The sequence below is a fragment of the Lathyrus oleraceus genome, chromosome 1, assembly GCF_024323335.1.
Source record: "Lathyrus oleraceus cultivar Zhongwan6 chromosome 1, CAAS_Psat_ZW6_1.0, whole genome shotgun sequence".
Lineage (NCBI taxonomy): Eukaryota > Viridiplantae > Streptophyta > Magnoliopsida > Fabales > Fabaceae > Lathyrus > Lathyrus oleraceus.
The window spans coordinates 191,075,263-191,100,537 of NC_066579.1; the positions used below are offsets into that span (position 1 = coordinate 191,075,263).

General features: G+C 41.1%; 1 protein-coding gene across 1 annotated transcript; it reads right to left on the bottom strand.

The window, feature by feature from the left end:
* Window positions 1–17,383: 17,383 nt before the first annotated feature.
* On the bottom strand, window positions 17,384–18,136 carry LOC127098852 (uncharacterized). The gene has a single exon (XM_051037367.1). It carries the CDS (start codon window positions 18,134–18,136, stop codon window positions 17,384–17,386), a length of 753 nt encoding a protein of 250 aa, XP_050893324.1.
* Between the last annotated feature and the right edge of the window lie 7,139 nt (window positions 18,137–25,275).

Below are 25,275 nucleotides of genomic sequence, written 5' to 3' on the forward strand. Positions count from 1 at the left end.
AGGTGAGAGATAACCTGACTGTTGAAACATCACCTATGAGGATCGAGGATCGAGAGTTGAAGCAGTTACGGGGTAAAGAGATTGCCTTGGTGAAGGTAGCTTGGGGAGGACCAGTAGGTGGCAGTGTGACTTGGGAACTGGAGAGTAAGATGAAGGAGTCTTATCCGGAGTTGTTCGCTTGAGGTATGTTTTCGAGGACGAAAACTCTTTTAGTGGGGGAGAGTTGTAACACCCCAATTAAACTAAGCTAATTATTTGATTTAAATTAATATTTTATTTATTAATTTAATTGAATAATTGGATGTTTGGATTATTTTTATTTTTATTTTATTATTATTTTGGAATAATAATTATTGGGATAATTATTTATTGGAATATATATAAGTTGGAATTTAGAAAAAATCCCATTTTTGGTAAAAAGGTAAATTTCACGTGAAAAGGGAAAAGAGGCAGAAAGGGCAAAAAGCCAGAGAACGAAGGTTGAAGGAAGGAGAAGCTTGGAGCTCGGAAGCTGCCGGATTAACTCAGGTAAGGGGGGTTTATCATCGGTTAAAGGGTATTATATGATGATATGTACTGGATAGTAATAATCATTGTTTTACCTCTGATTGGATTGATGTATGCTGAAAATCTGTGAAATGTTGGGATGAACGAAATTGAATGATAATCGATGAAATTCGTAGGAATTAGATGTAGTAAGGTTAGCGATTTGAGAAGTTGAATGTATCTGAGTTGTAATTGATAAAACGAACGCAAGTGTATGAAAAATTGGATTGTGGAAGTGTAGATCTGAGAATTCGTAGCAGAGAAACCATGACAGACCTGGAATTGTGGTCTCTGGTCATACGCGTATGGCACTAGGCAATACGCGTATGAGATGGGCTGGTACGCGTATGGTACTAGGCAATACGCGTATGGAATGGCTTGGAAGTGGGAGTTTTGGCGCTGGTACGCGCCATACGCGTGTGATACGCGTATCCCTGGATGTGGTACGCGTATGGTGTATGTCATACGCGTATGAGTGAAAGAGATGAGGTTTTGAACGTGTTTTGGTCTCTGGTGGTACGCGTATGGGAATGTGATACGCGTAGCATACGCGTATGGGCATGGGCGTTACGCGTATGGACTTTGGTCAGGTGTGGGCAATACGCGTATGGCATGGGCAATACGCGTATGGGCAGAATTGATGATTTTTCTGAACTGTTGTTGTGCAGTTTTGGCTGTTTAGGCTGAGTGAGGTGACTTAGCTGATGCATGATGTAGTAGGGATCATTTCCCATTGTTTTGAGTAGCATAGGTATTAGTAGAGGGTGCTAATACTGTGTTTGATTTTGTGGCATGACATGATATGCTGTTGTGATAAAATGTGTTAATGATGTGTGATGCTATACATGATGCTGTGAATGTATCAGTTATGTAGGCATTGTGAATAGACTGTTTTGTTGCTTAGAGTGTGGGCATGTGTCTATTCTTGAATTGTTGTTGATGTTGCATTTGCTAGGTGATTAGCTTGCACATTGTGGCCCATTTGGGGTGGTAGCTAATTCCCATGGTGAGGAATTAGTGAGTTAGTCATTATTGGACTGTTGTTGATTGTTTGCATGCTAGGTGATTAGCGTGCATTTCATGGCCCATTTGGGGTGGTAGCTAATTCCCATGGTGAGGAATTAGTGAGTGAGTCACTATGTCTCAAATGAGTGGGACTAGTGAGCTTGGTAGCCGTGCCTGGGTTTGGACGGTGAGGTTGAACTATATGTTCACAAATAGTCGGTACCGCATGCATGGAGTCTCATTGCATAATATATGTATGGCGTGTAATATGAATGGATGTATTCCAATATTACACGTGTGTTTGTGTTGGTATTGTTGTGTGGTCATTGAGTATGGTTTGAGATTATACATATGCTATATGTTATTGTTAAGTATGATGTTTGAGTTGATACTGCTGTTATTGAGTATGTGGTCTGGTTAGGGTGATTTGATGCGTTATTCACTTAACATTACATAATGTTGTATAATGCTCGTTATATTGATTGAGGAACTCACCCTTACAACTCTTTTTCAGGTAACAAGCAGTGAGTTGAGTAGAAGCTAATGCTTGGAGTCTAGAGTAGTTCTTATGGGTCATGCTCTGATAGATGTAACATCGGGAGGGGATGTCTTAATCGATTTGATATTGGTTGTTGATGATTTTCATGTATTGTGTTACATGTTTTACATTGAGTTGAATTTTACTCCGCTGCGAATTATGCAAAGAACCTTATTTTGATTAAATAAATGAGCATGACAGGATATTTTGAGAATTGTTGTGAATTGATTGTGTGACACCCTTCGGGGCATAATTACTCTGATTGATATGTTATTATTTTAATTAAATATTTTGGGGTATTTAGAAGGGTGTTACAAAATGTGTTAATTTACTTAGCATTACATGATATTTTATAATGCTTATTATATCGATTGAGGAACTCACCCTTACAACTATGTTTCAGGTAACGAGCAGTGATTGAGTAGAAGCTAGTGCTTGGAGTCTAGTGTAGTTCCTTAGTGGGTCATGCTCTGGTATATGTAACATCGGGACGGGATATTTACTTTGTTTTCAATTGTGTTTGTTGAACAGTTTTACATGTAATGTGATTACATGGTTTGCATGATTGATTAGATCTCTATCCGCTGCGAATTGTGCAATGTTTTATTTTGATTAATAAATGAGCATGACAAGTTATTATGGTGAATGGTGTGAAGTGTCAAGTGTGACACCCTTAAATTGCATATCTACTCTGATTTATATTTGTTGTTTTAATTATTATTGGGGTATTTTAGAAGGGTGTTACATAGAACACCCACCCCCCACCCCCGTGTTAAGCTTGCCATGGGCGTGTCAGGAGAAACAGTAAGCTGACACGGCCACCCGTGTCAGCCCAAGCCCAATATTTCCAATTTTCTCGGGCTTTTCGTTCTTCGGGCTTTGTGGAGACATCTTTGGACTTGTCCAACTGCTGCTGGGAACTTTCACTATAAAAAGAGGTCTTCTGCCAAAGGAAAAATCATCTTGGAATACAGCAAAACACAGTATTGTGAAGCAATCAAGTATTACAGAGATCAAGGCATTTGGAGAGCTGAAGAGATTCATGAGCGGGAGCGATTGAAGATCAAAGTCATCCAATTACTTGTAATGTGTAATTTTTATCTTGAATTTGTTTTATACAATATGAGTAGCTAAACCCCCCAATGCTAGGGGGTGTCCCTGATTTAGAATTGTAATGAATTTGAGTTTATATTTGCATTTATAATATTTTGTTTACGATAACCTTTTGATGTGTTTATTGCTTTCTCTTTCGGACCAATTGAGATTGACCTATGGTTATCACTTAGGCTGGATCGCCAATGATAAGGTTTTCATCAGGTTACTCTGCAGTAGATATCACCTAGGACTATGGATACCCTGTATGAACCAGAGCATTCTTGATATTATACAGCTTAACTTCACCCTAATTGGCTATGGACATAGGAATTAGGGTAGATTGATTAAAGGTTTTCTCACCAAGGACTTGGGAGAAAATACCCTTGAGAACTGGTAGTAATTGATATTTATTGATGCAATAGTAACTCAGAGTTGTTACAGGGATAAATCATACACCTTCCCTGACATTGTTCCTTTTTCTCTATAAACCCTTATTTTCATATTTCTGTATTATTTTCTTTTTACACTTAAAAAACAAATTAATACTTTTTGTTTAATTGAATGATAATTTAAACTCAATACTAATGTGCAGTCCTTGAGATCGACATTCGGGGAATTTCCCCATTATTACTATAAAAGGCAAAATAGTACACTTGCTATTTTCGCGATCAAGTTTTTGGCGCCGTTGTCGGGGACTGCCAAAAATATAGAGTTTACTTTTATTTCAATTAAAATTTTGTTGCTCTATAATAAAATTATTTTTCTGTCATTTATATTTTACTAACCAGTGTATGCGAGGAAAACCCTCAGGTGAAATTCTTTTTGACGTAGAGATCGAGAGAACCCTTCAAAGAAGACGCAGAGAACAAAGAGTGGATTCTACAGAAGAAAGTACCTCGGATCAACCAGAAGTCAAGGAACCAATGGCTGAAGTTCCTCCAATTCCACCTCCGAAACGACTCCTAGGTGACTATGGAGGTGCAAACGCACTGGGTGGTCGACTGACCATTGTTAACCAACCGGTGAATGTGATAAATTTTCAACTGCATCCTAGCACAATCAATCAATTGGAAAGAAAACCTTTCACCGGAAAGGTTAATGAAGATGCCAACAAACACCTGCAGAGATTTCTGACCATGAGCACCACCTTGAAAATTGATGGTCACGCTGATGAAGCAAAAAAATTAAGAATGTTCCCGTTCACTTTAGCTAAAGACGCGGAAGAATGGTTCTATTCTCTCCCGGCCGGTAGTATCACTTCCTGGGAGGAGATGGAAACTGCATTCTTAAATGAGTATTTTCCAGCATCAGTATTCTTGAGAAAAAGGTATGAAATTCTGAATTTCAAACAGAAGGATGGTGAATCATTGGGAGACACTTACAAAAGATTCAAAAGGATCTTAGTCGCGTGTACCACTCACAATATGGATCAGACAGAACAAATGCAGATGTTCGTTAATGGGCTAAAAATAAAGACAAAACAGTTGATTAATACAGCAGCCGGTGGCTCAACAAATTTCTCAACAGCCACTGGTATCAAGAGGATTATTGAAGCAATAGCTGTTAATGAGCATATAGAGCTATATGATAGATGTACCAGGCAGCCAGATGGGGTGATTGATCTAAAATTAGAGACAAATAAAATCCGTCTGGAAGACACTATTGCTGCCGAAGTAGACAAAAAGCTGAAAGCTATGAATATAGGTACTCAACAGATATCAAAGGTTCAACCAGCTCAGGAGAGCACTTGTGAAATTTGTAATGGACCTCATCACACTGTCTATTGCTTTGCGACTCCCCAACAAATTGAAAAGATCAAATTCTTGAAGCAGAATAATCTCTACTCTAACACTTACAACCCAGGTTGGAAGAATCATCCAAACTTCTCCTGGAAAGATCACAGAGGGAACGTTCCGCAACAGGGTACAAGGCAATATCAGACTCAGTATCAGCAACAGCAACAACAACAACAGTCACCTAAAAAGGCAGACTGGGAGATTGCCATTGAAAACCTGGCAGCTCAAAATAGGCAATTTGAAGAAGAGACTAGAAACAATCAGAAAAACGCCACCGCCTCCCTAAAGAATCTCGAAGTTCAGCTGGGGCAGATAGCACAGCAACTGGCAAGTTCTCGAACACCAGGGTCCCTACCAAGTGAAACAGTTCAAAATCCGAGAGGTCAGAAGAATGTTAATACTATCACGACGACAGAGAAAAAGGCTGCTAAAAAGAAAAAAAATTGTATCACCGAGCGAGCCGACTAAAGAAGAAACTACAAAAGGAACTAAACTGGTGATTAAGTTGCCCTACCCTTAGAGAATGACAAAGAAGGAACCTAGTGAGTCAGACTTGGAGAAATTCATGACAATGTTTAAAAGGATTGAGGGTCATATGGCCTTGTTTGAAGCACTTGAAAGGATGCCCGTGTACAAGAAATTCGTGGAAGAGGTAATGGCTAAAAAGAAACCAACCACTGAAGAACATGTATCCGGTAAGGAACAATATAATGCAAACTCACTGGAGCGGAACATTCCTAACAAACAAAAGGATCCAGGAACTGTCACAGTACCATGCACAATCAAAGAAAGAACCTTCAAAAAGGTACTAATAGATTCTGGAGCTAGTGTGAATCTGATGCCATTATCGATCTATCACAGGCTGGGTATTAAAAATATTAGTGATATAAAGACCAATTTGAAGTTTGTGAATCACTCAAGAAAAGATGCATATGGTATAGCTGAAGATGTGCTGGTAACAATAGCGGACTTGACTTTTCCAATCGATTTTGTAATCCTAGACATACCTGAAGACAATGAGGCACCCATCATTCTGGGTCGACCTTTCATGAAGACGAGTCGATGCAAGCTCGACATGGATGAGTGCACGATAACCTTGAAAGTTCACAACAAGGAAATAACATTGAATGCTATTGAAGACTAGGAGATGGAGGAAGATACAGAATCTCAGTATCAAGTAGGCTTAATCAGGACATTGAATACCATCAAAATCTCACCACTGTCAGTAGCCACCCTAAACGGAAAGATTCCTAACACCGAAAGGAAGGTTAAAAAGGAATCGTGGCACAAAGGAGTCCACACTGATAAAAGAGACAACGTCCGAGTTATAGACAAGAGGTGCAACAAGGTTTTGAACCTGAAATACCCCGCATGATAAGGGAAATGAACTGTCGAGCCATGCAACGTTAAACGCAACGCTTCGTGGGAGGCAACCCACGCTCTTTATTTCTAAGCATTTGTGTGTGTCTCTAGGTATACAAGAGTCCCACAAGGAGGAGCCAGAGGAACCAGCGGTTGACCTGACAAGAAAACCAAAAAATGGCCAAAAGGACAGCCTGACACGGCCACCCGTGTCAACTGACACGGGCCATGTCAGGAGAGGGAAAATGCTTGAAGGAGGTTGGAAAACAGTGGCCTGACACGGCCACCCGTGTCAGCTGACACGGGCCGTGTCAGTTGACACGGGCCGTGTCAGGAGCATTGAAGAAAAATTGATTTGTGGTTTGGTAAAACAGTGGCCTGACACGGCCCGTGTCAGGATCACTGTAAAAGAAGTTGGAGGAAATGGTAAAACAGTAGCCTGACACGGCCACCCGTGTCAGCTGACACGGCCGTGTCAGGCGTGTGGATTTTTTGAAAAATTTAAATTTTCGTGGGGCCCACCCACTTAAACCACTCTTAACCATATTTTTTTCCCTTATCACTCATCATTATCAGATTTTTACCACAATTATCATCATTATCTCTCATACTTTTTCATCTTCTTCTCTCACTCTCTCACAAACTCCATTAAAACTCACTCACCCCACCATACAAAACCCTACATGCAACCAAGTTCCACTCACCTATAGCTCAAACACCCTTCACAAATATTTCTCACCTCGTTGTCCCGGTCACAACCACGGTTTTAGATTTTTCTAACTCAAAAGTTCGGAATATTTCTAATTTTTGCAGGTCCAAAATGTCCTCGGGAAGAATCCTTACTGGAAAGCAACAACGTGCAGAGATGGCAAAGTCCCGGAAGCGCCCGAACCGAAATCCTAATCCCCACAATATTGTGTTTGACAACCCGGAGCAAGAGCGACGTTACCAAATTCACCGGAAGCGCAAGCTCACACCGACCAGGTATATGTGTGAGAAGACTCTGACCGCTCTAGGGCTGAAAATTGAGGTAGACCGAATGTTCCATGTTTTGGGCATGCTCGAGTTTATGAGTTTGGAGGCACCGACCTACAAACGCATTACTCTCGAGTTCCTCAGCACCTTGGAGTTCCAGCTGGAAAAGCGGTGGGTTAACACAACCAGGTATTGTTTCGGCACCTTACGCTTCCGATTGTTTAACAATTATCACGAATTGTCTGTTGAGGAGTTAGCTGCCATACTCTGACTCCCGCTGAACGGACCCGGAGCGGACCCAGACGGGTTTTCTCCTAAGGATTTATGGATCGCCATAACTGGGAGGACGGATTACTCCTCCAAAGGTGTGAAAGCCTCGGGCATCCAGAATCCCTGTTTCAGGTACGCCCAAAAAGGTTTAGCCTACACATTATTCGGTAGAGGCGACAACACTAGAGTAACTACTCAGAGAGAGCTATTCTTCATGTACTCGATGGCTCAAACCAAGACCATCAATGTAGCTACCTTTGCAGCAGACTACCTGGGGAGAGTCGGCCGAGCGAACTCCGGAGGCATTTTCGTGGGAGGTATGATCACCTAAATTGCATTGCATTTCGGGTATCAGGCTGTTTTACTCGAGGACACGCCAATTGCAGGTAATACAAAAATTGACATGTCTGCTCTGATTTCCCAAGGTATGATTGTGGTTGCCCCTACCTATTATTCCGTCCTCGTTCATAAAAGGTTTATCATCGCTCTGCCGGATCCGGACAGAGTAGCTATCACTGACTGTGCGAATTGGTTATATGTGAGTGCCGATCCCGATGCGGATGAAGGCCACAAAACTGACCACTTTAATGCAGGTGAGCACCTTGTAGATGACTAGGAAGAAGGAAGAGAAGAAGAATATCCTCAAGCACCTCCTAAGCAGTTTGTTCCACGGCATTAGGAACCCACCCAGCAGGCGGCGGGTTCATCATCTTGGTCAACTGACCAATGGAGCTGGGTATAGACCGAGATAGGTGACTTGAGGACTGAACAGCAAAGGCAGGGCATCGAGCAAGCTCGTCAAGGAGCTATGTTGGATGAGATGAGCAGCATGATGCGACAATTGATGTTGCATTTCCCGCACCCACCTTCTTAGTAGGATCCTGTGAGTTCCCTCCTCCGCGCTTATTCACAAACATTATGGACAATGTTGAGTTCAGGTGTGGGGGAGATTTTATGTCTTTTATTTGTAAGTTATTTTGTGTTATTTCTACTTTTTAATTTTGTATTCTAGATTGAATTTGTCTGTTGAATGTACATTATGCTGCAAGTGTGTGTGTTAAGTCTGTGTTGACAGGTTGGAAAAGTAATGATCACAATTGAGAGTGGATGAAAGATCACACCACTCACCATGGCTTGTTGTGAAGGATCTCCCCAGAAAGTGACACTGCTGAAAGTAAAGATCGGACGCAACATACACAACTTAACCGACACGAGTATCCTGCACACTCCGAAGTAAGAAAGCAATTGCACCAAATTAAGGAGCATTGTGGATCCTGTCAAAGCTGAACCAAACCAAGTGAGTCAGAAAAGGCCAAACACATTAATCATCATGATCGTCATTCAGGTTTGTCTTTATCACTCTAAATTTGCGTAGACTCTCTAGGACTGTCACTGCATGATACACACTGAGGCACGTTGTTTGTAATTAACCCCGAGCCTTTCTAGCCATCCCGCATTATTATATCCTTCGTAACCCCCCTTTGAGCCTATATCCATTTTTTGTTTAAAACACCATGAATGTAACCATTGGCCAAAACACTTCCTCACCCTGTTGGGAGTCATGAGAATATATTCCATATGTGTTGAAAAGCTAAGTTTGGGGTAAAAACCCCAAAAGCTCTCAAAGCCCTAGAAAGTGCAAAAACAAAAGAAAAAGAAAAATTGATGAATCGAGAAAAAGAAAGAAAAATAAAAATCAAATACTCGATGATTCAAAAGAAAGAAGCACGAAAAAGGGCAGTCGGTAAAAATTCAAGAAAAGAAAACCGAGGAAATAAAAGAAACAAACACATGATGTAACATCGACTCTGAACCAAAAGCCCCTTGTTTTCCTTTTTTTTGAATCCACACCCTAACCCAAGCCAAGTTACAACCCGAAAGACCTTAAAAAGTGTGTGTGTGTCGTGTGTAGGTGATGAGAAAAGAGAGACTATTCAAACTTGTGAGTGATATTGCATACTTTGAATTATGAGTGTAAACAGTTAACCTTGAGAGAATTGGTGAGAATATGAAATAAGCTGACAGGTGAAACGGTGCTTTAAAGTGGAAGTGCGAATGATGACTTACGAGGATGGATAGGACTTGTGGAAGGAAAAGGGAAGACGTTCGCGAATGATCTCAGCAGTGGTGGAAAGCATAAAGAATTCTGGGGAGTGATAATGAAACATTACTTGGGACAAACAATGAGCTAAGTTTGGGGTTGTGATCAGTCACCATTTACAGTAAGTTTTCATTACTGATCCGACGCAAAACAGAGACATTTGATACACTGTGCAAGCATTTAAGGTACAATTCGAGTAGTTTTACTTCCGTCATTTTATTTACGCATTTTTAATCTTTGTTATGTTTTACTTTGTTTATCTTGATTTTATGCATGGGATAGCTGTGTTTTTGTCCGACAGATCCAGGTAAAAGAACCGGAGAACTCAAAACACGACAGTTCGAGAGTCCGACACGAAAAAGAGCAGAAAACCCCGGTACAAGAGGCCTGACACGGCCACCCGTGTCAGGGCAAGGGAAGCAGAACAAGGAAAACAGTAGCCTGACACGGCCACCCGTGTCAGCTGACACGGGCCGTGTCAGGCAACCCCCCCCCCCCCCCCCGTGTTAAGCTTGCCATGGGCGTGTCAGGAGAAACAGTAGGCTGACACGGTCACCCGTGTCAGCTGACACGGCCACCCGTGTCAGCCCAAGCCCAATATTTCCAATTTTCTCGGGCTTTTCGTTCTTCGGGCTTTGTGGAAACATCTTTGGACTTGTCCAACTGCTGCTGGGAACTTTCACTATAAAAAGAGGTCTTCTGCCAAAGGAAAAATCATCTTGGAATACAGCAAAACACAGTATTGTGAAGCAATCAAGTATTACAGAGATCAAGGCATTTGGAGAGCTGAAGAGATTCATGAGCGGGAGCGATTGAAGATCAAAGTCATCCAATTACTTGTAATGTGTAATTTTTATCTTGAATTTGTTTTATACAATATGAGTAGCTAAATCCCCCAATGCTAGGGGGTGTCCCTGATTTAGAATTATAATGAATTTGAGTTTACATTTGCATTTATAATATTTTGTTTACGATAACCTTTTGATGTGTTTATTGCTTTCTCTTTCGGACCAATTGAGATTGACCTATGGTTATCACTTAGGTTGGATCGCCAGTGATAAGGTTTTCATCAGGTTACTCTGCAGTAGATATCACCTAGGACTATGGATACCCTGTATGAACCAGAGCATTCTTGATATTATACAGCTTAACTTCACCCTAATTGGCTATGGACATAAGAATTAGGGTAGATTGATTAAAGGTTTTCTCACCAAGGACTTGGGAGAAAATACCCTTGAGAACAGGTAGTAATTGATATTTATTGATGCAATAGTAACTCAGAGTTGTTACAGGGATAAATCATACACCTTCCCTGGCATTGTTCCTTTTTCTCTATAAACCCTTATTTTCATATTTCTTTATTATTTTCTTTTTACACTCAAAAACCAAATTAATACTTTTTGTTTAATTGAATGATAATTTAAACTCAATACTAACGTGCAGTCCTTGAGATCGACATTCGGGGAATTTCCCCCATTATTACTGTAAAAGGCAAAATAGTACACTTGCTATTTTCCCGATCAAACAACATCCCTTCTTTGATAGGTTATCTCAACAGGCTCTAATAGATTGAAAAAGGGTTCAATTACTGAAAATTCCTCGTTTGTTGCAGGACCAAAAACTTGTAATCAAGTTTTGAATATCAGCTCGTACCAATTTACACCCTCTTGGATAAACGGCACATTCTTCACTGTTGTCGTGACATGTATCAATCAAACTAACTCCCACCAATCTTGCACGGAGTTCTAGCAACGGAGTTTTAACATCTTCAACATTTTTTATTATACAAACGTCAGATATATCTTCAATGACATTAACAACACCATAAGCCGACAGAGGGTTACTCTTTACGTTGGGTCCAACATCTCGGAATGAAAGTATCTTCTTCTCAACCAACTCTCATATGATATGCTTCAAAGCATAACATCCTTCCAAATCATGCCCAGGGGCACCCACGTGGAAAACACAATGGGCATCTTGATTATACCATGGAGACAAAGGATTTGGTGGAGGGTCCAAAGGTCTGGGAGTCACCAATCCTTTCTGCAGCGATGATGGATACAACTCAGTGTACGTCATAGGGATCGGAGCGAAAGGAGGTCTACCTCTTTGTACCCTATTCTTATTTGGAAGATTTTGTGGACGAGGGGCTTGCGGCCTTGGTTGTTGATAAACGGGTGACGTAGGTGCTCATTGGTATACTGGTGCTTGTTGAATACGTTGATAGATAGGAGCTTGTGATTGGTTGAAAGTTGGTGTGACTACTACCAAATACGGTTGTTGGATATATTGCACTAGATAAGTTGGTTGTTGTTGAGCAATTTGTTGATGCTTCTTCTTCCACGAGTGACTCCTTCTTTGATTGGTCGACATTGCGTTTGTTTCACCCTCTTTCTTTCTTTGAAAACCTCTGGAAAACATTTTGACATTGTTACGGGATGTTTCAGTGGTGGTTATCATTTTGTCGTTCTTCAATCCAAGCTCGACTTTTATGCCCACCGCAACCAAGTCAGAGAAACTTGCTGATACACTACTCACCATCCTTTCATAGAACATGGGATTTACTATATCCATGAACCCATCTGCTAACTCCTTCTCAACAAGGGGTGGTTCGACTTGCGAGGCCACTTCCCTCCATCGTTGTGCATATTCCTTAAAAGATTCGTTATCTTTCTGGGACATTTTGAGCAATTGCCTCCTATTCGAGGCCATATCCATGTTATACTTATAATGCTGGATGAAAGCGTCAGATAAGTCTTAGAAACAACGAATTCCACTTTGATCAAGGCTTAAGTACTACTTAGAGGGAACACCCCTCAAGCTGTCTTGGAAGCAATGTATCATAAGTTTATCGTCCTCTACATGCGCTGCCATTTTCCGATAGTACATAATGAGGTGACTTTTAGGACATGAGTGGAACTCGTACTTATCAAAATTCGGGGTCTTGAATTTCGCGAGAATCACGAGACCAGACACTAGGCACATCTCCCTAGCAGCAGCACCAAAGACTTTGTCACCTTCCATAGCCCTTAACCTTTTCTCAAGAATTTGAAAATTCTCCTTCGTTGGTTGTTGTTGAGCAATTTGTTGATGCTTCTTCTTCCACGAGTGACTCCTTCTTTGACTGGTCGACATTGCGTTTGTTTCACCCTCTTTCTTTCTTTGAAAACCTCCGGAAAACTTTTTGACATTGTTACGGGATGTTTCAGTGGTGGTTATCATTTTGTCGTTCTTCAATCCAAGCTCGACTTTTATGCCCACCGCAACCAAGTCAGAGAAACTTGTTGATACACTACTCACCACCCTTTCATAGAACATGGGCTTTACTGTATCCATGAACCCATCTGCTAACTCCTTCTCAACAAGGGATGGTTCGACTTGTGAGGCCACTTCCCTCCATCGTTGTGCATATTCCTTAAAAGACTCGTTATCTTTCTGGGACATGTTGAGCAATTGCCTCCTATCTGAGGCCATATCCATGTTATACTTATAATGCTGGATGAAAGCATCAGATAAGTCTTAGAAACAGCTAATTCCACTTTATTCAAGGCTTAAGTACCACTTAGAGGGAACACCCCTCAAGCTGTCTTGGAAGCAATGTATCATAAGTTTATCGTCCACTACATGCGCTGCCATTTTCCGATAGTACATAATGAGGTGACTTTTAGGACATGAGTGGCCCTCGTACTTATCAAAATTCGGGGTCTTGAATTTCGCGAGAATCACGAGACCAGACACTAGGCACATCTCCCTAGCAGCAGCACCAAAGACTTGGTCACCTTCCATAGCCGTTAACCTTTTCTCAAGAATTTGAAAATTCTCCTTCATTGGTTGTTGTTGAGCAATTTGTTGATGCTTCTTCTTCCACGAGTGACTCCTTCTTTGACTGGTCGACATTGCGTTTATTTCACCTTCTTTCTTTCTTTGAAAATCTTCGGAAAACTTTTTGACATTGTTACGGGATGTTTCAATGGTGGTTATCATTTTGCCGTTCTTTAATCCAAGCTTGACTTTTATGCCCACCGCAACCAAGTCAGAGAAACTTGCTGATACACTACTCACCACCCTTTCATAGAACATGGGCTTTACTGTATCCATGAACCCATCTGCTAACTCCTTCTCAACAAGGGATGGTTCGACTTGCGAGGCCACTTCCCTCCATCGTTGTGCATATTCCTTAAAAGACTCGTTATCTTTCTAGGACATGTTTAGCAATTGCCTCCTATCCGAGGCCATATCCATGTTATACTTATAATACTGGATGAAAGCATCAGATAAGTCTTAGAAATAACGAATTCCACTTTGATCAAGGCTTAAGTACCACTTAGAGAGAACACCCATCTAGCTGTCTTGGAAGCAATGTATCATAAGTTTATCGTCCTCTACGTGCGCTGCTATTTTCCGATAGTACATAATGAGGTAACTTTTAGGACAAGAGTGGCCCTCATACTTATCAAAATTTGGGGTCTTGAATTTCACGAGAATCACGAGACAAGACACTAGGCACATGTCCCTAGCAACAACACCAAAGACTTGGTCACCTTCCATAGCCCTTAACCTTTTCTCAAGAATTTGAAAAATCTCCTTCATTGGTTGTTGTTGAGCAATTTGTTGATGTTGCTTCTTCCACGAGTGACTCCTTCTTTGACTGGTCGACATTGCGTTTGTTTCACCCTCTTTCTTTCTTTGAAAACCTCTGGAAAACTTTTTGACATTGTTACGGGATGTTTCAGTGGTGGTTATCATTTTGCCGTTCTTCAATCCAAGCTCGACTTTTATGCCCACCGCAACCAAGTCAGAGAAACTTGTTGATACACTACTCACCATCCTTTCATAGAACATGGGCTTTACTGTATCCTTGAACCCATCTACTAACTCCTTCTCAACAAGGGATGGTTCGACTTGCGAGGCCACTTCCCTCCATCGTTGTGCATATTCCTTAAAAGACTCGTTATCTTTCTGGGACATGTTGAGCAATTGCCTCCTATCCGAGGTCATATCCATGTTATACTTATAATGCTGGATGAAAGCATCAGATAAGTCTTAGAAACAGCGAATTCCACTTTGACCAAGGCTTAAGTACCACTTAGAGGGAACACCCCTCAAGCTGTCTTGGAAGCAATGTATCATAAGTTTATCGTCCTCTACGTGCACTGCCATTTTCCAATAGTACATAATGAGGTGACTTTTAGGACATGAGTGGCCCTCGTACTTATCAAAATTCGGGTCTTGAATTTCGCGAGAATCACGAGACCAGACACTAGGCACATCTCCCTAGTAGAAGCACCAAAGACTTGGTCACCTTCCATAGACCTTAACCTTTTCTCAAGAATTTGAAAATTCTCCTTCATTGGTTGTTGTTGAGAAATTTGTTGATGTTGCTTCTTCCACGAGTGACTCCTTCTTTGACTGGTCGACATTGCGTTTGTTTCACCTCTTTCTTTCTTTGAAAACCTCCGGAAAACTTTTTGACATTGTTACGGGATATTTCAGTGGTGGTTATCATTTTACCATTCTTCAATCCAAGCTCGACTTTTATGCCCACCGCAACCAAGTCAGAGAAACTTGTCGATACACTACTCACCATCCTTTCATAGAACATGGGCTTTACTGTATCCATGAACCAATATGCTAACTCCTTCTCAACAAGGGGTGGTTCGACTTGCGAGGCCACTTCCCTCCATCGTTGTGCATATTCCTTAAAAGACTCGTTATCTTTCTGGGACATGCTGAGCAATTGCCTCCTATCCGAGGCCATATCCATTTTATACTTATAATGCTGGATGAAAGCATCAGATAAGTCTTAGAAACAGCGAATTCTACTTTGATCAAGACTTAAGTACCACTTATAGGGAACACCCCTAAAGTTGTCTTGGAAGCAATGTATCATAAGTTTATCGTCCTCTACGTGCGTTGTCATTTTTCTATAGTACATAATGAGGTGACTTTTAGGACATGAGTGGCCCTCGTACTTATCAAAACTAGGGGTCTTGAATTTCGCGGGAATCACGAGACCAGACACTAGGCACATCTCCCTAGCAGCAACACCAAAGACTTGGTCACCTTCCATAGCCCTTAACCTTTTCTCAAGAATTTGAAAATTCTCCTTCATTCCTCTTATGTCTTCATGCCTTTCATCATCTTCATCAGAAAAATCTGGGGAATGTTGTTGATCTTCAAAATAAGGTTGCACATTTGCATGGACAAGGGGTGGTGCAAATGTGTGGACCACGGGATGAGCTTCATTGATAGTTGGTAGAGGAACCATCTGCTGAGTGAATTGTACAACGCCAGGGGAGCCTTCACCTGGAGGTGTGAAGCCGGGAGGTAAGCCGAAGACTGGCCAAGTAGTAGGCAATGTCCTTGCAGGTTAGGGTTCAATCGTAGGATCGATGACTTCTGAGACGACCGTTGTTTGAGTGTCCAACTTGGCCTTAATGACTTGTAGTATCTCCATGACTTGACCCATATTTCCTCGCAGGTCCTTAAGTTTTGAGCTTACTCTCTCCAATTCTTGTTTTTGATCTTCCATCCTTTGACGAGCGTTGGCTCTAGTGTTGTAGTGGTGTTGAGGACTCAATGTGTAACAACTAAATAGAGAAAACAGAATGAGTTTTTATTTATTTATTTTGGAGAATGCATGAATGTATGTATGAATGCATTACGAAGTTTTATGTTTATTTATTTTTAGGGATTCGTATAAACTTTGCAGTTATTGAGCATGCACTTTGAAAGTAATGTGAATAGAAACAGAAGACAACAGTCAGAAGTTGATGCAAAAACTCAATACCCATTCATTCCATGAAGCCAAAAAAGTACGGAGTATACAGTCAAAGTGGGTACAAAATATTAAGCCAAATACAAAAATTGGAAATAACACGAAGCAAACAACTTAAAGAGTCTTCTTAGCAACTCGCTCTTTGTGGGCCTTCAATTCTTCTTTGAATCTTCACATCATCCTTTCGCAAAGCAAAACAAGGTCATGAGACGAAGGATGAGTGTTATTTTCATCCATGTCCTCTAGAGCATTTTCTAATTTCCATGGTAAGTCTATGGCCACGCTGTTACAAAACTCTATGAGGTTAGCCAACTTCGTACGGTATGCAACAACACTTGGTTACAGAAGGTTGATGGTGCATTCATACTCATCTAATATCTCATTCAAATGCTTCCTATGATTTAGCCAACCCATGCTTTGGCTATTTAGAGACTCATATTGTTCCTTCTAATAACTAGCTAGCTCCTTGTTGGTATTCAGCTCATCACATTTCTCTTCCCAGGCTTTAGGACATATTTGAGAGGCTCTTTGGGCTCGTTCCTTAAGATATCTTTCACGCACCACTTCAGTTTCAGAGCTTCGAAGTTCCCATTCAGCTCTTGGATTTGGGCTTTAAGCTCCTCCCTTACCTCCTTCTTTTGCTTAGTGGCTAGGTCCCACTAACACTTCCACTCTTGTCCATCTCTTTTGGCCTTAGCTAACTGATCATGGAGTGAACCTAATCCACTATCCGTCTGATCTAGGCACTCCAAGACTCTTTCCTTGAGATCTTGCTCAATTTTGTTCTTCTTACGACTCTCCTCCAAAAGTTCCTTCCTTTGGTTACTCTTCCTCTTGAGAATCATATTTTCCCCAGTTTCTTTGTAGAATTCAGATTGCAGATCCTCCTTCTCCTTTCCAAGTCTATCTACCATGGCTCAAAGTTCTTCCACCTCTTCAAGAGAAACAGGGACTGGTTCTGGTGAAGTATACTTTAGAGGAATCTCTACAGAAAAAGGGAGCTTCACCACTTTGATCCTCTCTGAGACCCATTGCTGATAAGGAACCCTTGCTGCACCATTCTTCTTTGCTAATTTTGTTCCTTTGGTATGCACCTTTTCCCAAGATCGGATGATCTTATGGAGTAGAACTGGATCATTGGTTCCCATATCATTCAAAACCATCTCTTCTAACTCTTTATCATCGGGCTTCCCACGCATAGGGTATCCAAATTGTCGCAGAGCTAACACAAGGTTGTATCTGATGTAACCTTTAGATCCTATTAGTGGTACATTTGGAAAACTACCACAACTAACAATGATTTCTTCAACATTCAGCTTGCGTCGGTACCAAATGATATCCTTACTAAACAAAGACACCAGAGTTCTTGCCCAATCCCCATTGGAAATTTCACTGATGTGAGCATTAGGCTTGAACACATATGAGATAAGACAATTATAAAGAAATGGAAGGCAACATATCAACATTCCATTCTTCTTTTGATGTCGAGTATGCAAAGTATGAAAAGTGTCAGCTATTAGTGGAGGAACCAAACTTTGTTTATCCTTCCAAACGGCCCAAAAGAAACTTATGGCAGCTGAATCTATAAAACCTTCATGGGTTGGGAACAATACTAGCCCATATATGAGAATAGCTAATATATTTTCCAATGCATCCCAATGATATATCATAAACAACCATTATGATTCTTCTTCTAGGTAAGCCCTCCAACAACCAAAGAGATTCTCCCTTTTCTTCCAATTAGCCAATGCATCGGATATGGGGATGTGGAGTGCAAGGGTTGGCTTCTCTACCTCAGGTACCTGACCAATCCTATTTGTAAGACCCCAATTTTGACCCTAAGATCCCTCATGGCATCATAACATTGCATTTGCATTGCCTCAAGGATCTTTAGTATCTTGGTTCCCTTTGCCTTTGGGTGGGACTCCTTGTGATTGGTTTGAGATCACCAAGCATGCTTGAATTATACATCATTGTTTCTCTTACTTTTGTTTACTAACCAAAAGCACAAAAATGTGTCACTAACATCTTTTGTTTGAAGCTTGAGTATCATCCAAGACACTTTGTGGGTTTTATTTAGATGATCAGTCAACACAAGGGAATGGCTTGAGATACTTCCAACAGGTTCAAATGGGGTCTATTCGTCAGTCAAAATGTTAATCTTGAAGGAGCAAAAGTCCGTTCATGAGCTGTCATGCTCACTAGGCGAGTAGAATGGGTCGCCTAGCGAGTCCCAAGAAAAGCCACCAGAATCACCTACGCTCAGAGGAATTTCTTGAACTGTCATGCTCGCTAGGCGAAGCCCACGTGTTAAAAAAAACGAAAAAATAATAATAATAATAATAATAATAATAATAATAATAATAATAATAAATAATGAATAAATAAATAAATAAAATTTTGGACTTGGGCCTCTCTCATTTGAGCCCACAAGTCCACAAAAATCAGGTTATAAATTCAGAGTTTTAGTGAAAGAAAATTTGATTCTATTCCTATTACCCTGGCAGGAAAAAGATAGTGAGAGAAGAGCTAACAGAGTTCAGAGCAACCTTCAGAGACTGAAGGGAACTCATCGGCAAAGAACCAATTCCCTCTCCTATAAACCCTCAGATTGCTTTGCAAACCCAACCAAGCAATTCAATTTCATTCGATCTCTCCAGTCAGGTTTGCCTTATTCCCATTACTTTATGCTTTTAATTTGAATGCTCTGAATGTATGAGGTATTATGGGTGAATTTGATACCCTTTTGATGCATGTGTTTGACAAGAGGTTTAGGCCTCCTACCCTTAGTTTCTTTTTGTGAGCTTTTTGTGAATTTTAATGGCATGATTCATGTGGTTACATTTTGATTTGGGGGCAACTCTTGATTACCCTATCTTGTTTCTCTAACCTGTTTGTTGAGTTTTATTTTGTGAGGGATCACATACTCTTGCAGGGATAGCTTGCATGGTGTTCCACTTTATTTGTGGGATACCACCTGGAGGTCTATTCCGATTACCTGTACTGACTGACTTTCTTTGATGGTGTTAGCTTGGAAGAGTCTTTGGGTTTCTTATTTATCTAATTGTTGTTACTTCGGATCTTTATCCGTACGGTAGATCTCTCGATCCCTTTACTTTTCCCGCATGTTACCGATTTCTTAGGTTTCGTATAGCCTCTCGTAGCATATCATTTAAGGTAGCGCGGTTCCTTCATCTAGGACTGCCCTTTTGCATGAGCGTTCCTAAAACCCCAAACTCATTGATTTTTCTTCTCCTAAGAACACGTTATCTCCTTCTACTATAGGCGAGTAAGTCTCCAAAGGTCGAGCATCCGGTAGATTGCGTAGTAACGTCGTTCACCCTAAAACACAACCCTTACCCCGTAGTTGGTCGAACTACGTTTTGCTCTGATTTTCATCCCAGATGAGATACGTAGGCATAAGACGCGATGTCTTAGCGAGCACACTTCTCTTTAACCCATAGGTAGCCGAGCTACGAAGACTCTAATTCTCAGACTCAGATGAGATACGTATGCAGTGGATGCGACGTCCGTGCGAGTCATTTTCTTTTGACCCTTCTTTTAGTAAGTAGTACATTAGATAAACATACACGCTTTTTCTCATCCCTTCAATCATGTTTGCACAAATAAATTTTCACAAAAAACAACAACCTTTGCAACAAATGTGAAAAGGGCTCCCTAGGAGTACCTAGGATGCTTTGGGTGCCTAACACCTTCCCATTGCATAACCAACCCCCTTACCCAGATCTCTGACATTTTTACTAGTTTTTTATTCGATAAAACTTTTAGGTTTTTGTTCGCTTTCTAACCATTCCTTTGGATAAATAGAAGTGCGGTGGCGACTCGACTTGTATGATTTACCTTGGATTTAGTCAATATCTCTAATGGTAACGAATACCCCGCTACAGAAAAGTGGCGACTCTGTTGGGGAAACTATTCTAGTGGGTTTTGCCTACTTTTCATATTTGTTGTATTATATTGTATATTTGTTTTGTGACACATTTTTGTGCAATTTGGGATTATTGTATTGTATGTAATGATTGATTTGCTTGATATTAATTCCTTGTATGCTTGGTGGTCTTTGTGAGATGAGTTCTATACCCGAACTCGAGTGCACTTAGGATAGGAGAATGGCATAGTCTTGTTGATTTGTGTGGAGTTATTCCTTAGCAAGTTGACTTGCAAGCCCATTCACTTGGTGGAGGTCATGTTGGGATCAATAATGTCACACAAGTAAGTTGTGGTTAGACATTACTCTTTCCAATATAGACCTTAGAAGCCAGGGACCTTAGTTTACCAAGCCCATCTTGGCCTATTCTTAGGATGTAGTGCGAAAGTCGTTCAAGTGTAAGATTTGATACGATTGTTACGCGATACTACACTCATAAGAGTCTCTCTTGAGAATATTTTTGGAATACGAGTAGTCGTTTCTCCGATAATATCTTAAAGATGGGATGATGACTATGGGAACCTCTTGTAGAACATGTTTGGCAGGTTTAAACCCTAGTACACTCCCTTTTGGGTGGTTCTTAACCTAACTCCATGCTCGTGACTTACAACAAACCCTTGATTCATGGTTGATCCGTTCATGAATCCTTAATATCAATGGAACTTGGGTGTTAATAAGGTGTAAACCATAATCCACCAAAATGGATGGTTGATATTAAGGATAACATGATCCATCCCATGACCTTTGTTTGGTGTGCTTTGCTTGATCCTTGAGTGTGATTGTTGCATTCATGCATTCATGCACCCATTTGCATTCATATCATCAAAATAATAAGAAAATTTTCAAGGAACTTAAGAGGTCTATTTGCAAAATTTTCAGACATGGAAAGACAAAGAAGGAATACAAAGAAGTACAGTTTCAGACAACCAGACTTGAAAGAGTTAAGGAATCTGACATCCTATGTATTGGATCCCTTAGGTTTCAAAGCTCGTTTTGGGAAGCTTCTTCCTCTTCTGACTACTCAGGTGGATGAAGGATTGATGAGTGTATTGGTGCAGTTTTATGATCCTTTGTACCGTTGCTTCACGTTTCCAGATTTTCAACTTTTGCCTACACTTGAGGAGTATGCCTATCTTGTGGGTATACCTATTCTAGATCAGTTGTCGTTCAGTGGCTTGGAAAGGGTTCCTACTTCTCAAGAGATAGCTGACATGTTACACATAGATGAATCTCTGGTTGGTGCTCATATGACTACCAAAGGTGGAATTCAAGGTCTCCCTTCTGAGTTCCTCATTGCTCAAGCTACTATATATGGGAAGGCCATGAGTGAGGATGCCTTTGAAGCCATATTTGTACTTCTCATCTATGGATTGGTATTGTTCCCCAACATCGACAAGTTTGTGGATGTGAACATTATTAGGATCTTCTCTACTCTTAATCCCATTCTGACTCTGTTGGGCGATACCTATTTCTCTTTGCATATGAGGAATGCAAAGGGTGGTGGCGCCATTGTGTGTTGTTTGCCTCTGTTGTATAAGTGGTTTATTTCTCACTTACCTCAGACGGTCGCTTTCAGGGAGAACAAGGAATGTCTACGGTGGTCCACGAGACTTATGTCTCTCACTAATGATGATATCTCTTGGTATAACTGTGTGTATGATGGTGTGCAGATTATTGACTCTTGTGGCGAATTCTCCAATGTACCTCTTCTTGGTACATGTGGTGGGATTAACTACAATCCTGTTTTGGCACATCGTCAGCTTGGGTTCCCCTTAAAGGATAAACCTAATAACATTCTGTTAGAGGGTGTATTCTTTCAGGATGGTAAAGATCCCCAAGGCTTGAAAGCTAGGATGGTCCGCGCTTGGCGCAAGATTCATAGGAAAGGAAGGAAAGAGTTGGGTCCTAAGAATTGCATCGCTTTGGAGCCTTACATTGCTTGAGTAAGGAAGAGAGCATCTGAGTATCTCATGCCTTACGAGTATCCGAGACCTACACCTATGGTTATGGTTGGGCCTTCAACCCTCCCTAATTAAGGAGTAGAGGAGTTGAGAGACGAAGACCGTTCACGTGCCTGGATCTGTGAACGTGAAGAGTTGCTTCAGCAGATTAAGGAGAAGGATGCTTTGATTAAGTTTCTTGAGCATCAGGTTATTGATGACCCTGATGATGTATGGACTTCTCTACTTCCTCAGTCTTCTAAGTTCTGGAAGAGGAAGTATGATCGACTCGCCAAAGAGAAGGCCGATATGGAGGCAGCCTACGAGAGGGAGGTGAAGAGGCTTCGCGTATCTTATCTTCCTGTGTCCCGAGTTTTAGACGATTGTTTCTAGGGATCCATAGGACGATTATTTTCCTTTTCTCTTGTATATGATTGACGATGTTGCATTTCTTTTCCCTGATATTATTTGATGAGATATTTCCATATGTGATAAAATGCTTAATATTTCCAAAATTTGCAAATAAAACTCTAAAGTTCCTTTGAAATAAAAAACAAATCATATGCACAAACATTGCATGCATCATATGCATAAGCAGGTTCTGTTTCCGGTCCCTTGCCCTGTGGTCTAACTCTGTGTCCTTCATTTATTTTGAAGACAAGCTGACTCACCGGTACTACACTAGAGCCAACATTTCAAGTCTGATGGATCACTTAGAGCAAGAGAACCGCGAGCTGAAAAAGGAAGTGGCCAGATTGACTGCCCTAATGGAGTCACTCATGGCTGCCCAGAGCCAGTCTTCTCCGACACCTTCAACTCCTCCCCAGAGGACAGTTATCTCCGAGATTGTCTCCCCTACTGTGCCCGCTGCCAAGGCACACTTTGTTCCAACAGCCATGCCAACAGGGTTCCCGTGGGGGATGCCTCCCAATTTCATGCTTGAGGGTCCCGTTCCTACCTTTGCTTCTCTGCCGGCATCTAGCCCGGTCCTTGACGTTCCTCCTCCTATCATGCATACTTTGCCCAGGATAGACGACACCATCTATCATTCTGAGCCGTCTGAGGGTCCAGATGTTTATGAGAAGATGGATGTTATGAACGATCAATTTCTTGAGCTTCGCAAGGAATTGAAAACTCTCAGAGGGAAGGATCTTTTCGGCAAGTCTACTGCCGAACTCTGCTTGGTTCCAAATGTGAAGATCCCTGTGAAATTCAAGGTCCCTGATTTTGAAAAGTGTTAGATACCCAAAAGTGCTAATTTGAGCTATCAAATATGGGTATCTTTCACTCCATTTCCTTGGTAAAATGTTCAAAACCACCCTTGTTTTAGATGAAATGCAATTCAATGATAAACGATCTTGGTACCTTTGATTTGTGTGTTATTGTGCAGGAAGTAGGCATGAAATAATAGAAAGTGAAGACACAAGAAATTTGGCAAAGGGATCAAATCAAACAAGCATTCATCAGCTTGCTCGCTAGGCGAGGACTGTGGCGAAGCACTCGCTAGGCGAGCGTCCAGCGAGAGTCCAGCGAAATGCTCCAGTAATTTACAGTGGCAAACATGACCAAACTCGCTAGGCGAGCTGCTAGCGAGGTGGGTAGCGAACACTTCCAGACTTGGTGAAAAGCGCAGCCAGCACTCACTCGCTAGGCGAGGCTCTAGCGAGTTCCCAGCGAGCATTCCAGTAGCAAAACCTCTCAACCTCGCTGGGGCGAAGGTTGAAGCGTGTCCTTCGCTAGGCGAAGGTTTTGTTTGCTAGGCGAACATGACAGTTTGGGAAAGGCTGTTTCTCTGGGCGCAAATGCCTCAGGTGCCTTATTTAGGGGCTCGCTAGGCGAGCCATTCTGCTCGCCTAGCGAGCATGACAGCCCAGTAGCTGCACTATAAGTAGCAAGTGCCACTTTTGAGAGCCATACTTCATCTTTCCATACTTTTGTACTTTTTCTAGATATTTTCCAGCTTTTGCTCTAGAGATCTTTTTGACCTAGATTTCATTTCTCTTCATCTCTTAACCATCTTTTACAAAAAGAAGGTGGATTCCCATCCAATCTTGATTATTCGACTTGGATGTTGATCAACCTTCTTCCGAAACTTGCCGACCAAGCTACCATGAAAATGAGTAGCTAAGTCCTCCATTTGTCAAGGTTAGATGTAGATGATCATTAGCTTTGTGTGTAAATGTAAGGATCTTCATTTGTAAACTCTTTAATGGTGAATATATGATGAAAACTTTGTTCTTATTCAAAACTCTTTGTGTTGGTTTATGATCGAGAGATGTTTACCAACTCTTAACCTAGGTTTTCATCCAATCTTGTTTGTTAGCTAGAGATAGTAATGAATGATTTTGTTCACCATAAGGTTGAACCAAAAAGTTGTCATTTTGATAGATTGTGTTAGAGATAAACAATGGATCAAAATGGGAAAACTCACAATGTGTGTTCGAGAGAAACACATTGGGAGGACTTTGTGAAATAATTTATCATCTAAAGGAGTTTATAAGATTGTTGACCGAACAAATACATGCAAAGTGATCGTTGAACCCTAACTTTGGCAATATTTCTCAAATATTCAAACCATAACTTTTACCGCATTTTATTACATTTTTATGCAAGATAACGTGACAACAACCAAAACCCTATTGTTACCTAAAGCTAGAATTAATACAACCATCGAACGGCGGTGATATCTTACAATCCCTGTGGATACGATATCAAAAACCCGACACTTAAAATTACATTCAACAAAATGGCGTCGTTGCCGGGGATTGTAAATTGATATTGCGAGCATCGCAATGGTTGCTTAATTTTTAGCTTTTGAATTTTTGACTTGTGCTTGTAATTTGTTTGGTTTAGTGTGCAACTTACGTTTTATGCGAGGGCAAATCCCTGTGGACGAACTTCTTTTTGATCCCGAGATCGA